The sequence below is a fragment of the Elephas maximus genome, chromosome X, assembly GCF_024166365.1.
Source record: "Elephas maximus indicus isolate mEleMax1 chromosome X, mEleMax1 primary haplotype, whole genome shotgun sequence".
In the NCBI taxonomy this organism is placed as follows: Eukaryota; Metazoa; Chordata; class Mammalia; order Proboscidea; family Elephantidae; genus Elephas; species Elephas maximus.
The window spans coordinates 78614829-78633371 of NC_064846.1; the positions used below are offsets into that span (position 1 = coordinate 78614829).

Below are 18543 nucleotides of genomic sequence, written 5' to 3' on the forward strand. Positions count from 1 at the left end.
AAAATCCAAAAAAAAAAAGCCCTGACCCACCCGGACAGCTTCACTGGAGAATGTTACCAAACTTACACAGAAGAGTTAACACCACTACTACTAAAGGTATTTCAGAGCATAGAAAAGAATGGAATACACCCAAATTCATTCCATGAAGCCAGCATAACCCTGATACCAAAACCGGGTAAAAACACCACAAGAAAAGAAAATTACAGACCTATATCCCTCGTGAACATAGATGCAAAAATCCTCAACAAAATTCTAGCCAATACAATTCAACGGCATATCACAAAAAAAAAGAAAGAAAGAAAGAAAATTCACCATAACCAAGTGGGAATCATACCAGGTATGCAGAGAAGGTTCACCATTAGGAAAACAATCAATGTAATCCATTACATAAATAAAACAAAAGACAAGAACCACATGATATTATCAAATGATGCAGAAAAGGCATTTGAAAAAGTCCAACACCCACTCATGATAAAAACTCTCAGCAAAATAGGAATAGAAGGAAAATTCCTCAACACAATAAAGGGCATTTATTCAAAGCCAACAGCCAACATCATCCTAAATGGAGAGAGTCTGAAAACACTCCCCTTGAGAATGAGAACCAGACAAGGATGCCCTTAATCACCACTCTTATTCAACATTGTGCCGGAGGTCCTAGCCAGAGCAATTAGGCTAGAAAAAGAAATAAAGGGTATCCCAGTTGGTAAGGAAGAAGCAAAAGTATCCCTATTTGCAGATGATATGACCTTATACACAGAAAACCCCAAAGAATCCACAAGAAAACTACTAGGAGAGTTCATCAGAGTATCAGGATATAAGATAAACATACAAAAGTCAGTTGGATACCTCCACGCCAACAAACAGAATGTCGAAGAGGAAATCACCAAATCAGTACCATTTACAATAGCCCCCAAGAAGGTAAAATAATTAGGAATGAATCCAACCAGAGATGTGAAAGACCTATACAAAGAAGACTACAAGACACTGCTGCAAGAAATCAAAAGAGGCCTATATAAGTGGAAAAACATACCTTGCTCATGGATAGGAAGGCTCAACATTGTGAAAATGTTTATTCTACCAAAGTAATCTATAGATACAGTGCAATCCATATCCAAATTTCAATGCTATTTTTTAATGAGGTGGATAAACAAATCATCAACTTCATACAGAAAGGGAAGAGGCCCCGGATAAGTAAAGCATTACTGAAGAAGAACAACAAAGTGAGAGGCCTCATACCACCTGATTTTAGAATCTATTATACCACCATCTTAGTCAAAACAGCCTGGTACTGATACAATAACGGATGCATAGACCAATGGAACAGAATTGAGAATCCAGACATAAATTCATCCACCTAAGAGCAGCTCATATTTGACAAAGGCCCAAAGTCTGTTAAATGAGGAAAAGACAGTCTCTTTTTAACAAATGGTTCTGGCATAACTGGATATCCATCTGCAAAACAATGAAACAAGACCCATACTTCCTTTACACCGTGCACAAAAACTAACTCAAAATGGATCAAAGACCTAAATATAAAATCTAAAACAATAAAGATCATGGGAGGAAAAAAAACAAGGACAACGCTAGGAGCCCTAATGCATAAACAGATTACAAAACATAATTAACAATGCACAAATGCCAGAAGAGAAACTAGGTAACTGGGAGCTCCTAAAAATCAAACACCTATGCTCATCCAAAGACTTCACCAAAAGAGTAAAAAGGTTACCTACAGACTGGGAAAAAGTTTTTAGCTATGACCTTTCCAAACAGTGCCTGATCTCTAAAATCTACAAGATACTGCAAAAACTCAACTATAAAAAGACAAATAACCCAGTTAAAAAATGGGCAAAAGATATGAACAGACACTTCACTAAAGAAGACATTCAGGTAGCTAACAGATACATGAGGAAATGCTCGCAATCATTAGCCATTAGAGAAATGCAAATCAAAACTACAATGAGATACCATCTCACCACAAGAAGGTTAGCATTAATCAAAAAACAGAAAGTAATAAATATTGGAGAAGTTATGGAGAGAATGGAACACCTATACTCGGCTGGTGGGAATGTAAAATGGTACAACCACTTTGGAAATCGATTTGGCACTTCCTTAAAAAGCTAGAAATAGAAGTACTATACGATCCAGCAATCCCATTCCTTGGAATATATCCTAGATAAATAAGAGCCATTACACAAATAGATATATGCACATGTTCGTTGCAGCACTGTTCATGATAGCAAAAAGATGGAAACAACCTAGGTGCCCATCAACGGACAAAGAAATAAATTATGGTATATATATACACAATGGAATACTATGCAATGATAAAGAACAATGATGAATTCGTGAAACATCTCATAACATGGATGAATCTGAAAGGCATTATGCTGAGTGAAATTAGCCAGTTGCAAATGGACAAATATTGTATGAGACCACTATCATAAGAACTCAAGAAAAGGTTTAAACACAGAAGAAAACATTCTTTGATGGTTACAAGGGTGGGGAGGGACAAAGAGGGGAATTCAGTAACTAGATAAAAGTAGTGAAGAATTATCTTAGGTGAAGGGGAGGATAACACGATACAGGGAAAGTCAGCACCACTGTACTAAACCTAAAGCTAAGAAGTTTTCTGAACACAACCAAACACCTCAACAGACAGTGTAGCAGGGGCGGAGGTCTGGGGGCCAAGGTTTCAGGGAACATCTAGGTCATTTGGCATAATAAAGTTTATTAAGAAAGCGTTCTGCATTCCACTTTGGTGAGTGGTGTCTGGGGTCTTAAAAGCTAACAAGAAGCCATCTAAGATGCATCAGTGGGTCTCAACCCACCTGGAGCAAAAGAGAACGAAGAACACCAAAGACACAAGGGAAATATTAGCCCGAGACAAAAGGGGACACATAAACCAGAGACTCCATTAGCCTGAGACCAGAAGAACTAGATGGTGCACGGCTACTACCAATGACCGCCCTGACAGAGAACACAGCAGAGAGTCCCTGATGGAGCAGGATAAAAGTGGGGTGCAGGACTCAAATTCTAGTAAAAAGACCAGACTTAATGGTCTGACTGAGACTGGAGGAACCCCAGAAGACATGGCCCCGGGACGCTCTGTTAACCCAGAACTAAAACCATTCCCAAAGCCAACTCTTTAGACAAAAAATAGACTGGAGTATAAGGCATAAAATGATACTTGTGAAGAGTGTGTTTCTTAGTTCAAATAGATACAGGAGACTAAATGGGAAGCTCCTGTCCGGGGGCGAGATGAGAAGGCTGAAAGCGATAGGAGCTAGTTGAATGGACACGGGAGATCCAGTGTGGAAAGGAATAATGTGCAGTCACATTATAGGGATAGCAACTAGGGTCACATAATAAAGTGTGTTTAAATTTTTGTATGAGAAACTAACTTGAGCTGTAAACTTTCACCTAAAGTACAATTTAAAAAAAATTGCCACAACCATCCCAATCTTCAACAACCACCACTCTAATCTGTCGGCAGCCATCAACATCAAGGCAAGACCCTCCACCAGCAAAAAGATTATGACTTGCTGAAGGTTCAGATGATGGTTAGCATTTTTTTACCAATAAAGAACTTTTTAATTAGGTATGTACATTTTTCGTTAGACATAATGCTATTGCACAGTTAATAGACTACAGTATAGTGTAAACATAACTTTTACATGCACTGGGAAATCAAAAAATTCATGTGACTCCCTTTATTATGATATTTGCTTTATTTCAGTGGTCTGGAACTGAACCCGCAATATCTCTGAGGTATGCCTGTATATATATATATGGTATAGTTTATTCTGTATCCTTCTGTTAAATGGAATTTTTATTTCAATATATTCATCACCTGTCAAATGAAATAATTTGAACATGAAGAAGTGTACCATGTTTAAACTATTTTACAAAAAGGAGTTTAGTAAGTTTGTATCTTTATGTAACATTGCAAATATGCTTATATCAATTGAATAAGAATTATAAAGTTTCTGTAGCACCAATTAAATTCGTTTCAAATAAAGCCCCTAAACTCTACAATTACTTATGAAACTCCTTTATTTTACTAAGAGGGAAAGTATTGATAGAAGGAATGATAACCTTGCTATCATTAGACAAACTGATACACCATTAAATCTCTTGAACGGTTGGTCCTGTCAGAAAATACCGAGAAAATTATTTGGATTTCCCTTTTCGAAACACTGGAATCAATAGTGAAATAAAAATTATTCAATTAAAAATCTTATGTAAAAATGAGAAATGTACCATTACTCCAATAACCACCATCCTCAGATGTCAATCAGATCTTAAAACCTATGATATTAATATTCACTATTTGCCTCTGGCAACCTTAAACATGCCAATTAAAATTAAAAAGACAAGCAGTAGGCCTACAAACAAGATCATAAAATTATGTAAAATTTTACAAGTAATATATTGTCCCTGAACAAATACTTAAAAAGCAGGTACATTTTAAACGTTTTTCAAATTTTAGCAGATTGCCAGATGAAACAGAAATAAAGACAACTGTTCTTTTATTTCTGAAAGACGATTTCAGATTTTATATGTGTTTGGACTCAATAATGTTTGTGTTAATGATGGTTAAAGTGTATATCATAACTCAAAATATTTTCAGTGACGATAGATGCAGATTCTGAATTATCACTCAAAGATTAATATTAAAGTAACACTAACACTGTGTTCGTTTGTAAGCTTCATTTCTTTGAATGCCATTGGGGGAAAGTGTTTTTTGACTCAGTCATTTTCAGTTATATATTTGAACTCAATTTTTTTTTTTTAGTTAGGAAAATCATTTGGCTTTGGCTTGTGAAAATTTGACGTTACCAAACGGATAAAGAGAGATTCAATGTCTCCTCAGGAAAGTATGTCATATGCACTGGGATCAAAAAGGAATGTGCGTTAGGTACAGGTTTTTGGCAGAATGGCCCACGATCACATAAATAACACTACTGAACTATTAATGATAGGGTGACTGGACCCTATATTTTGTTGATATGATAAAGTGTGAAGGTGTGCTTTTTCCTTAAGACTTTATATTTTCTTCAAACTTGGAAAAAATTCTTAAATGATTTAATTTTCTTAGGAAAAATGTAGAAGAAAGGGGTATTAATAAGAAATGTCCAGTTGTGCTTGAATGTAAACAAATATATAAATACATATATATAAAAAAATATACACACATATATATGTACATATAATATTTCATTATTACAGTCCATATATCACTCTCCCAGGGTTTTATAGAAAGATGCACAACAGGATGGAAGCGTGCAGCATGGGGTAAAATATCAAGGAAAGCCATCATTCTGCAGTATGACATTGATAATGATATTGAAACATATGATTCTACATGATTGTCCTACAAAGGATTATAATGCCTAAAGGAACATTGTTCTGGATGCTGTATAAACAATGAATATTTAATTAGAGGAAAATAATATTAGAGAAACCACACATCTAAAACGAATGGATGAATCAAATGTGCTCACTAGGCAGGCAGAAGGAATCATTCTGGTCAGCTAAGATTGCTTGAATTGAACATTTTCTTACCTTCCTCTTCATCTTCTATGCAACCATACAAGCTCATGCTTCCTTTCTCTAGTCTAATGATATTAGAGAATCATGTAAACCAGGATAATACAAAATATTATCACAGATTATGAAGGGTGGATTTTTTTTATGTATGGTAAAGAGGGCTCTCTCTCTTCTCTCTCATGGTAAAGAAAGGTAGCCCAGCTCATAGGTGACATTTCAAATGAAACTGGTATTGCAATATATTTTTGTTTTAACCTTTCATTTGGCCTTTCACTTTAAACTAAAAAAAAAAGACAATAGCATTTATATTCAGCAACAGAATCAACATAAATTAATCTTAATTGAAAGAAAACTACCTGCAACAACATGTAGGTACCCTTTTTAGTTAAAAACACCACACACACACACACTCACTCACACATACAGACAACAAAATATAATGGTCCGATTTCTCCCTTTCTCTGACAGCACATTTTTGACCAGTATATAACATCCATTAATGTTTTTTACTTCCCACTGCCTATGCAACCTGGGCTCTGTGACACCATTTCATCATTTTCAAATCTGAACTCAAACTTTTAAAAATGAAAACTTCAATGATATTCTGGAGGTCTAGCTTCTTACCCAAGGAGCTCAAGGTTCCCTCCAACTTCCATTAATCAAAGTGTTACTAACATACGTCAGATTTGGGCCAGTGAAAACCGGCCTTCTATACAAAGTGCATCAAACCTTAGTCTTAAACAGCATGTTCATAGCATCCTTCCACCAGTCATTTGCAAAAATGAAACTAGATAAAAAATATATATATTTTTTCAAATCAGGATTCAGATCTCATGAAATAATTAAAGATAAGCTGGAAGGAAGAAAGAGTTCCTGAGAGGGGCTTTTTCCCTACCCGTTCTTGCGACCATGCTGCTGGGCTTTCCTTCTGGCCGAGATTCTCTTGATGAGTCTGTTTGGCAGCATTTGCAGGTAGCCCAATGATAAGAGGGTAAAAAGAAAAGGATTATCAGTTAGCAGCAGGGTAGGAGGGGCCTTGCCACAACTCCATAATTGCTGCAGTGTGTGCATGTGCATATACGTGTGTGTGTTCTCACACACTGCCCCTTGGTGCGGTTGGGAGGGGATAATTTGGCAAGCACATTTCTATTTCCACTAAATCTACTTCGAATAGTACATGTAAACTAAATAACAAGCCCCTTTAACCAGTGGAGAAAATGATTCAAAGAAATACACATTCAGAGTACTGTAGCTAGTAATCCATACCTTCTCATCTGAAATTTTTCTGTCTCTTATAATTTGGCTGAAAGATACAATTATTTCTAATAATACATTTTATATATAGTAATATTTAATATTAGTATTCAGTAAGTTAAAATAATAATTGAATAATAAAAACTACGCTAGAGTTTGCTCAAATTATAATTTGTAACCAAATCTTGCAGGCAGAAAACAAGAGGGATGGGGTGGGCATAGGGAGAATGAGGAAAGATAAAATAAGGTATGTGAGGAAGGGAGAAATCTACAAATCTAGTATCCTCACCGCCTGTAATTCCCCTCACACATACACACACATACCTCATCTGCTCAGTAAACTTCTACTCATCCTTAAAATCTCAAGCGTCACTTCCTCTGCCCCTACAGGACTGATCTAAGCCCTTTATCGTGGACTGAAGGGGTGAAGATTGCTGTTGATAATTTCACCCAATGGATGTGTAAAACAAAACAGGAAAACACATAGACATGACCTCTAGTGGTATCCTTCAATTAGTTCATTCCATTTAATCAAGCGTACATATGCGTAGTAACTGGAATTCGTCCTTGAGTTTACAGGTGAGAGCAAGAATCAGTTGAAAAGTGTGGATGAAATACTACAGCATTACCTTGTATAAGCAATGGGTTTGGAAAAGTCATGAAAAATGCTTAGTAAAAACGTTATTAGTTTATTAAAATACATGAAGAATGTCACATAGTAGAATTTCATGCAAAGGATAAGAATATTGCTTTTGTGACCTAACCTCATGAGTTATACTGGCTTCTCTAAAGGGTACGCTTGCCTATATGCTTCCTTGTAGAGAACTCAGGTTGCTTCAAATGTGTAAAACACTATGTGTCCAATCAGTTTAAAACTTTAAAAGGCAGGAAGCATTTTTCCTTTTTTTTTTTTTTTTTGGATATTCCCTAAAACTAAAACACATAACGAAGTGTTCAAACGATTTATAATTTTGTATTTTTTGCGTACGAAAAATAGGGAAAGCAGGGGCTTGATAAATACAGATTTATTTATCAAGCATACTAAAGAGGAAGTTAACATAACTAAGAAAAGGCACAGAGAAAATCTACTCAGAGGACAACTATTCAGCTAAGCTTCCATACCTCATTAGATCTTGGTTATGCTTCTAAAAAACATTTTAGGGCATTAAGTGCATGAGAACCATGATGAGAAGATGCATGGAAAAACAAAAATTAATGTAAAACTGTACCTTCCCATTCAAATTAAATGCTTTAAGCTGAGTGAGATCAATTTGATGTGTAAATGTATTTAACCAGATATCTTGGGAAAGTCAACTTGCTCTTGTCGACTTTAAGAATTAACAGAGACCAGAGCTCAGAGGTTTCTAGACTACAACTATATTTATAATGACAAAAAATATAAAAGATGGGAATACTGTTTTTAAACAAACACTAAATTCTCAGGTTCACAAAAATTAACACATTATGTTCACCTAATTAAGAAAGCTTTTCCTTTATTCCATTTTGAAAGAAAATTGTTTTACTAGATTTCACAAAAAGAAAATATTACCACCACCTCAAAAATCTAAAATATGCTACAATTTCCCTCATAACAAATTTAGCAAACATGAATTTTGCAGTAATAAAGAGTAAGCCTGAACAAATGACTCTGCAACAAAATAAAATCCATTGATAATAGCATAGAAGTAGCATAAAAAATGAAATGCCCTTTTTTATCTTATAAGACTAATTTCAACAGGTCAGCTCCAAAGTATACTGGAAACAAAGGGTAGACTGGTTTATAAACAGGAGTTCAAAGGACACTATATACAACACAAAAATCATGGGAATGTTTAGGTCTAATCGGAGCCTTAAACAAGAACTCAAATTGAGTTTGCATTCAACCTCAGATCTGAATTAACTCCAGTGATGTCATCCACAATAAGGGTTTAATGTCCTTTGCTTATCACCCATTAAAGGCACATCTAACATTCAAGGTTAAAAACCTACACATCCTAGTCAATACCACAAAGTGTGGTTCTATCGTGCCAAGTAAAGAAAAATAAGAAATAGCATCACTCAAGACTAATGGTAAAGCATGTCAATTTTAGCAACATTCCAATATGATAAGGGCCTGAGCAGAAGATTTATGCTCTGATTCTGTCTGTACAAGAGACAGCCTTCGACTAAAAAAATACAGATGGCATGATGCTGACTTATAATCAGTGTGGCCACTGTAGATGCCACGGGCTTGATTGTCTCTGTAAATATATCTATATTAATTATAGTGAGTGGTCTTACGAGTGCGTTCAGCTAAAGTGCCTTCCTGAATATATGTTCAAAACTATTTCAGTGTTTATAAAAACAGGCTTTCAATGGGCTTAAGTAACAACCTTAATACCTGGAAGGAAAAGGTAAGGGGGAAATATTTTTTTTACCAGTTGCTATCAAGTTGACTGTGATTCATGATGACCCCATGTGTGTCAGAGTAGAACTGTGCTATATAGGGTTTTCACCAGCTGATTTTCAAGATGACCTTAAACAGAAACTTGAAGCTATAAATGTTAATTTTCCCCCTAGCATAATGGTTTGGGGCAGGGAGGTGGAAAGGACATGAATTATTAGTGGTGGTGCAATGGTTAAGGGCCTGGCTACTAACCAAAATGTTGGTGGTTCAAACCCACCTAAGCACCTCCACAGAAGAATGACCTGGAATTCTGTCCCCATAAGGATTACAGCCTAGAAAGCCTTAGGGGGCAGTTCTACTCTGTCACATGGGGTCTCTGTGAATCAAAAATCGACTCAACAACATTAGTCTCCCAAAGTGTTTAATTCTGATTCGTGGAACGAAAACTATGCACGTATCTGAATTCAAAAGGTTGATGTCTCAGCTGCAATAGCAACATTTATGTTTCTTTGAAAGAGGACAGTGAGTCTTTAATTATTAAACCAATCATATTTAGCAGATGGTCAAAGAAAAGTACTTTTAAAAAGTTGCCCAGAGGGGTATATAAACGAATAAGCTAAAACAGCCAGCAGCTGGTGCATGAAATCAATAATGAGAAAATGAGTTTTACTGTATCTTTGTTTTCATTGTCTGATTGGAGACAGTGAAGACAAGAAAGAGTGAGAGAGAATCAGCTTGTGAACTTCACAAACAGGCCGAATGGATTATGTGTGTGAGCCTGTGACTAAAGAGATGGTGTGTATGTCCGTGCTTGTCTGTGTGTACAAGTGCACCCATGTGCTGAGTGGAGAGGAATATGAAGATGAAACTTGTCCCTCCTGACTACCTCAACTTTTCTGCTGTGGATCTCACTGTTTATTTTAAAAAAGTTTATTTTAGTGCCTGGGAAAACCCAAATTGCACTTAATCAGAGCAAAATACTTTGAAAGATTAGAATAAGCAATACCAATGGAATATTGATGATTTGCTTATTGATGGTTTTCCCTTGCTTGGTAGTCTTTGAAGAAATTTCAACAGTTAAAATTTCTTAAATAGAAAAATTCCCACTGAACATTATAGAATCCTTCTGAGGCTAATAACTACTTCTACCAGAAGAATCACTAACCAAACTTTTCTATTATTCTCTTCACACTGATAATTCTTTAACATTTAAGGAAAACTGCAAATACAGCAGTACGTTAGAAATTACAAACAAGTTATTCTTGAAAACTTTATGTTAGAGAGCTTTAAACCTTAAGAACATAAAATTACAAAAGAAAAGAACATAAATAAGTGTTTCCTAACTCTGTGTTATACTTAAAAACTACCGTAATAATGATTTGTAATGACGTAGAGAGTATACTCCACTCTAAAATGAAATAGTTGATGTCCGCAGTGATCGTATAAGGTCAGATTTCCCCCATAACATCTCATGGCAAACACACACACACACACAAAGGGGGAATCTAAATTTTTATTCATCTTTACCAAGAAAATAAGTCATTTGAACAAAGGGAAAAATGCTAAAAACTTTATGAACTGATGTATAGATAGAATATATAGATATTCAGATAGCTAGGAAATCAGAAACAGATTTGTAGTATAGAGATAGCACACCCTGTTCCAGTTCAAGTCAGCTGTTCTATTTTATCTTAACAGAAAGTGGCACTTACTGTTCTGTTCCACGAAAACTGTTTTCTAGGATTTTATCTTCATAAGCCAATGATACTCTCATCTCTAACTTACACCAACTGTTTAGATGACACAGAATGGATAGTTTTCTATGAGCACAAGGGCTCTGAGTTTGTCCTGAGATATGAAAGTGACATTTCCTGTGAGTATCAAAAGTAGGATAATACAATTAACATTAGATGACTTGGTTAATGCCAACGAATGTTTGCCATAGCAAATAAAATTCAGACCTTTAGCCTGCACAGTGAGAGGAATGGGAACAGGATGAATTTGTTCCCTGACTAGGGCTTGGGCAGATTATTGTGTACTGTGTACTAGTGCTCAAGTAAATATAATGTACCGTCACAGCAATTTTTGACATAGATTAGATCAAAAGAAAGAGGAATGTCTTCTTTGATGTTACTGGTACTTGAATTTCAAAGTCTGGCTTACATTTTTGAAAAATTTAAACAAGGTCTACTTTCAGCATCCCAATTTACTTTTTGTTATTTACCTGGATACTTCGTAAATAAAGTACAACCAAATTTTATTTTTTTTCTGCTGTTCAACAATACTTATTTTCAATCATGTGATATGTAAAAAAAAAATGTAGATTGTTAACACTGAACATTAATTTTTCCTATTCATTTACTTAGGAACCTTGAAATAAGTTTCTGAAATGTCACTTACAGCAGGACTGCAAACCAAAATGTACTGGAATAATAAAGGTAAGGCTATTTTATTTCATAAGGGAAATTTCTGTATACTTGGGCAAACAGACTCGCATAAGCCCAGTCCTGCCTTTTTTAGGCTGTTGGTGTGACTTGAGGCTGCATGGTGCCTTATGTTTTCTAAGAAACTTTTATTTTAAAATTTACTGAAGAATTAATAATTGTTTATAGTTTTAGAAAGTGACAACTATTCAAAATACTTATTTTGCATTTTGTCTCTCTGTACTTATGTACTTCATTTGTTTTTTTCTTTCTTTTCCCTCCTTTTTTCCTTCTTTCCTCCCTCCCTCTCTCCCTCCATCTTTTCTTTCTATTCTTCCCTTAATTTCCTCTTCTTTTCTTTCCTCCTTTTTTCTGCAATGATTTTAAAAACACAATCTAATCCATGTTAGGAACTCTATCAATATATGAAGGATTGTATTTGTACCTTTCATCATTTCATGTGTGAAACATAAAACTCACAGGGCTATTAAAATGTGGTTTATTGGCTATGGAAAAGAAGGTGTGGCACAACCACAACATTTCCCATTTCTTGGGCCCATAAGGATACCGCAACCATAGCTGACACATCACCTTCATCCAAGCATGAACATTGATCCCAGCACCCTCATTTAGTTAATTTAGCTTCTGAGTTACCTCTTTTTCACTGAAAAAGGACAGAAATTTTATAGGAAATAGCTTAAAAGACTTAACTGAAGGTGAAAGGAAAAGTAGAATCATTGACATACTGCTCACTCATATGTCTCTGGAATTCCTACCCATAACTACTCAAGAGCCTCCAAAAGACATCAAGAGTAGTATGAAATCCAGAACACAAGAAAACAGAAATATTTACAATATAATACACATTGAAGGTGTTGGGTTTAATTAGGCTTTATGGGCCTAGAAATGAAAGTCTATGAAAGGTAATAACCAGAAAGGAAATGGTTGAGATGTATGCGTACTCCCTTGAGGCAAAGAGACAAGACAAAATGGGGCTATCAGAAAGCCACGAAGGTCAGGCAGGAATGTTTGGATTTGTCACCACAGGTACTTGAGCATAGAAATGGTACGATTAAAATGGTGTTTGTTTAAGCAAAACTATCTTTCAGTGAGGTTAGAAAGGAAAAGTCACTATGGACAGAAGCAAGTAAAACTAGAAGTTGGTAGAAGAACTTCCATATATGAAGTTAAAAGATACTAGGTCAGGATGGAAAGTAAGAAAATAAAGCTAAAAGACAGTATTTCTCAAAAGCACATTGCAGAGAAAAAGTTGGTCAGTCTTGTTGATATACTGGCTTGGAGCAAAGATGAAAAAATGAAGATAACTCTAAGATTCCAAGCCTAGACAACTAGAAATTAATAATGTAATTATTGGAGGAAAAGGGCAAAGGGGCCAAAGAGGATCTCAATTTTCGACATATTATGATGCAGACTTCACATCACATCACACACGCATTCATGCACACACACATACACACATATGCACATTTCCATGCACGTTTTTATTGGGTCTACATCAAGACCTTGCTTTTTGTTGCTTTTTTCTGGAATGTTCTTCCAATTCTAGAACTTTAAAAAACAATGATCTGAATCTACCCTATCTGCCTTCTACGTAATTGATGGTAGAATTTTTAAAATTTCATCTTCCAAGGACATCAAAATAATGAACGCTAGTTCACAAATAATTTCACCAGAATTTTCACTCCTTGACCCTTGTGATGCACCAACAATCTACAGATAAATGCTTAATTAAAAATTTTACCTTTATTCTTTACATCTTTAAGCCAAACACTAATGCCTAAAATGCCAAGGGTATTATTATCACTTTAGTTATTCTTCTTGACCTTCACTACTTGGGCTACATTCTCTCTTTTCCTCCAGACAGTAGGGCACTGCAGCATAATGCTGCCTCTAAAAAATGGTTGGGGGATACTTCTTCACTGGAAATTATTAGAACCCTCTATAATTTCTCTCTCTTTAGTAGCCCTGGTGACACAGTGGTTAAGAGCTTGACTGCTAACGGTTGCTAACCAAAAGGCTGGCAGTTCGAATCCACCAGCTGCTCCTTGGAAACCCTATGGGGTAGGTCTACTCTGTCCTATACGGTCACTATGAGCCGGAATCAACTCAGCGGCAACAGGTTAATCTTTGGAGCCCTGGTGGCACTGTGGTTAAGAGCTTGGCTGCTAACTAAAAGGCTGGCAGTTTGAATCCACCAGCCACTCCTTGGAAACCCTGTGGGGCAGTTCTATTCTGTCCTATAGGATCACTATGAGTTGGAATCGATTTGGTGAAAACGGGTATAGATATAATTTACTAGGTTCTATGTCATCCTTCAATTCGGGGGCACAGGTGATGCAAAATGGAACTGATGCTATAAAAAACATTCAGATCAGCAACTGATAGAACTAAGCCTCCAATTTCCTGGTTGAGAGCTGTTGTTAGGTTGCTGTTTTTATTAGGTGCTTTTTTTATTGAGTTGGTTCTGACTCACAGCTACCCTGTGTACAACAGAATGTAACACTGCCTGGTCCTTGCACCATCCTCACAATCGTTACTATGCTTGAGCCCATCATTGCAGCCACCGTGTCAATCCATTTCATCGAGGAGCTTCCACTTTTTCGCTGACCCTCTACTTTACCAAGCATGACATCCCTCTCCAGGGACTAGTCTCCCCTGATAACATGTCCAAAGTACATGAGATGGAGACGAAGTCTCGCCATCTTCTTTTCTGGCTGTACTTCTTCCAGGACAGATCTGTTCATTTTTCTGACAGGCCATTTCTCTTTAATTTGTCATTCCCAGCATAGTCGACCACATGATTGTCCAATTCAAAATGGCCAATACCAGAACATTTCAGCTCACTAATGCCTAGGATATCTATCTTCAAGCATTCCATTTCATTTTTGATAACTTTCAATTTTCCTAGGTTCATACTATCTAAACTACAAGAAAGTATATCAAATAGCTCCCTTCACAACCACTTTCAGTTACTTATAAATTAAATAGCTCTCAAACAGAGGCACACTTTCCAGTCAATAATGAATACTTGATTGATATTTACCTTCTTAGATAAAGAATAAACCAGTACCTGAATCTAACAGGAGTATAAGGCATCCTAGGAAAATCACTCAGGCCAAAAACCACTTGCTGGGTAAAGGGTAAAAAATAGCATTTTTCTTTATTTTATTAACATGGTGAAAGAATTTTTTTAAAAGAGGGTTTGTAATTAAAGACAAATAACAAAGTTTATCACAGAGCTTTATGTAGTAAAAAAGTTCTTGGTATAATACGAAGAAAACCCTGTGTGTGTGTGTGTGTGTGTGTGTGTGTGTGTGTGTAATCGGGATATTTCATTTTCTATCTTCTAGAGTTTCACTTAGCCCCATGAAGGGATGAAAAGCAGGTACCTATAGTGGCTCTGCATCATATTAGCATTTTTTTAAATAATCTTTCAGAAAGGAGCTTTAAAAACTACTGCAGATCTTTAGACCCATTCCTTCCCTCTTTCTGGTTTCCTGGTAAACATAAGGAGCCTTAGTGGTGCAATGGTTAAGAGCTTGGCTGCTAACCAAAAGGTCAGCAGTTTGAATCCACCAGCCATTCCTTGGAAACCCTATTGGGCAGTTAGTTCTACTCTGTGCTATAGGATCACTATGTGTCAGAATCGAATCAATGGCAATGGGTTTGGTTTTGGTTTTGGCAAGCATAAACCAAACCTATGAGGAAGTATTGAACAGGGATTAAAAACATGGATGTTGAAGCCAGAATTGGGAGCTTCACTCAGAATCAGAGCTCCGCTGCTTATTAGCTGTGTAACCTTGAGCAAGTAACTCAACGTTCATGTGCCTCACTTTTCTCATCTGTAAAATAAGATTAACATTTAGTAGCAAGATAGGAATTTTTTTCATTCGCCACATGGATATAGAAAGTCTATCATATCTTCTTTGCTTACTAAATGACACTTCAAAATTTACAAATCTGGACTGATAAGTTCCTTTGCTCTGATTTCTTGTGAAAAAATAATAATAAAGAATAATTTCTAGCTCCACCAAGTATTGTAATGGCTCTTTGAGAGGCAGTACCAGATTTAAAGATATTCCATTTATATCATGTCTGATAATGAACTTCATATTTATAGTAACTTGATTAAATTTTAAAATGACTATCAAAGAAGTAGCATTTCAATTAAGATCAAGCTTACAGAATCTCATAGCATAATACTTTCGCCCAAATGCTGCTCTTTGATCAGTATAGAGAAAAGAGTGTCAATCTCTTTTAATTTAAGTTACCAGGGGTATTTTTTTGCCTATGTTTGCACTTGTCCACTAGTTACTATTCTCATTGCTAGTCTTTGGGCTGTCCTCGTGACCCCTTGCTTCCAGTTAAGACTAAATGACCACACTTGCAGCTCTTAAGAGTGTGAGAAGGTCAAAAAGGTCATTCCTTCCCATAGACTTGCTGGAGAATTCACACAAAGATGAGGAGTAAGCCTCTATTGCATTTCCTTCAGTAAAATGCAGTCTTTGGTGACACAACTTTTTGAAATTAACCACAGGCCTACCTTTTTTATAATGTAGATAATTTAAAAATATGTAATTACTTCAACTTTTAAGTTTTATTTCATTAGAGGATTCAAGAAAAGGGATCAAATGTTCATCTCTAAACATAAAAGCTTCAAAAGTTGGAATTCAACAGAATAAAATTTTAAAAAAATTTAAATAAAATGTCTAGACTTATAGACATTATATCATAGCTGTCGCTGTTAGGTGCTATGATTCTGACTCATACAGATCCCACGTATAACAGAATGAAATGTTGCCTAGTCATACATCATCTCCACAATAACAGGTATGTTTGAGCCCATTGTCACAGCCACTGTGTCAATCCATCTCATTGAGGTTCCTCCTCTTTTCTGCTGACCCTGTACTTTACCAAGCATGATATCCTTCTCCAAGGATTTGTCCCTCCTGATGTCCAAAGTAAGCAAGAGGAAGTCTTGCCATTTTCACTTCTAAAGAGCATTCTGGCCGTACTTCCTCCAAGACAGATTTGTTCATTCTTCTGGCAGTCCATGGTATAGTCAATATTCTTCGCCAACACCATAACCCAAATGCATCAATTCTTTGGTCTTGCTTTCTTACACATATGAGGCAAGTGAAAACACCATTGGCTTGGGTCAGGCGCATCTTAGTCCTCAAAATCACATCTTTATTTATTAACACTTTAAAGAGGTGTTTTGCAGCAGATTGGCCCAATGCAATATGTCATTTGATTTCACGGGTGTTGATTGTGGATCCAAGTAAAATGAAATACTTGACAAATTTGAAATTATCTCTGTTTTTCATGATGTTGCTTATTGGTCCAGTTGTGAGGATTTTTATTTTATGTTGATGTGTAATCCATACTGAAGGCTGTGGTCTTTGATCTTCATCAGGAAGTGCTTCAAGTCCTCTTCACTTTCAGCAAGCAAGGTTGTGTCATCTGCATATGGCAGGTTGTTAATCAGCCTTCCTCCAATCCTGATGCCCTGTTCTTCTTCATATAGTCTAGCATCTAGGATTGTTCGCTCAACATATAGATTGAATAAGTATGGTGAAAGGATACAACTCTGTTGTACACCTTTTCCAATTTTAAACCATACAGTATCTCTTTGTACTGTTCAAATGACTGCCTCTTGGTCTATGTACAGGTTCCACATGAGCACAATTAAGTGTTCCGGAATTCCCATTCTTTGCAATGTTATCCATAATTTGTTATGATCCACACAGTGGAATGCTTTCACGTAGTCAATACAACACAGGTAAACATCTTTCTGCTACTATCTGCTTTCAGCCAAGATCCATCTGACATCAACAATGATAACCCTCATTCCACGTCCTCTTCTGAATCCAGCTGGAATATCTGGCAGTTGCCTGCCTATTTACACCTGCAGCCATTGTTGAATTATCTCCAGCAAAATTTTGCTTACATATGATATTAATGATATTATTAGATAATGTCACATCCTGTTGGATCACCTTTCTTTGGAATGGGCACAAATATGGATCTCTTCCATTTGGTTGGCCCAGGCGGCTGTTTTCCAAATTTTTTTGGCATAGATGAGCAAGCACTTCCAGCATTGCATCTGTCTGTTGAAGCATCTCAGTTGGCATCCTGTCAATTCCTAGAGCCTTGTTTTTCACCAATGGCTTCAGTGCAGCTTGGACTTCCTCCTTCAGTACCATCAATTCTTGATCATATGCTACTTCCTGAAAAGGCTCAACATTGACCAGCCCTTCTTTTTGGTATAATGACTGTGTATTCCTTCCATCTTCTTTCCATTCTTCCTTCATCATTTAATTTTTTGCCCATCAAAACCAAAAACCAAACCCGTTGCAATCAAGTTGTTTCTGACTCATAGCAATCCTGTAGGACAGAGTAGAACTGCCCCATATGGTTTCCAAGGAGAGGATGTTGTATGTGAACTGCTGACCTTTTGCTTAGCAGCCAAGCTCTTAATCACTGTACCACCAGGGCTCCAGTTTTTGCCCATAGAATCCTCTAATATTGCAACTCAAGGCTTGAATTTTTTCTTCAGTCTTTCACCTTGAGAAATGCTGAGAGTTTTCTTACCTTTTGGTTTTCTAACTCCAGGTCTTTGTACTTTGTACTTTCTCTCCTTGAGCCGCCCTTTGAATTCTTATGTTCAGCTCTTTTACTTCACCATTTCTTCCATTGATTCTAGCTACTTTATGTTTAAGAGTGGGTTTCAGAGTCTCTTGTGACATCCATTTTGGTTTTGTTATATCACAGAGTGGTTTATCACTAGATTTTTAATATTTAAATCACAAGGTACTTTCTCTATGATGTTTTCTTTGCAAAAAAAAAAAAAGAGTTAATATATTATCAACTTGTATCATTGGAGCCCTAGCGGCATAGTGGCTAGGA

General features: G+C 36.3%; 1 protein-coding gene across 4 annotated transcripts in view; it reads right to left on the bottom strand.

Moving 5' to 3' along the window:
* The window catches only part of DACH2 (dachshund family transcription factor 2), a 758076-nt gene that overhangs the window by 562845 nt on the left and 176688 nt on the right, over positions 1-18543 (bottom strand). For 2 of the 4 annotated variants that reach the window (XM_049872469.1, XM_049872467.1), the window contains exon 2: positions 6446-6502. The exons of the other annotated variants lie outside the window; for them this stretch is intronic. In XM_049872469.1, the coding sequence (XP_049728426.1) occupies positions 6446-6502 (57 nt within the window). The remainder of the gene's footprint in view (positions 1-6445; positions 6503-18543) is intronic. 4 annotated transcript variants of the gene reach the window in all.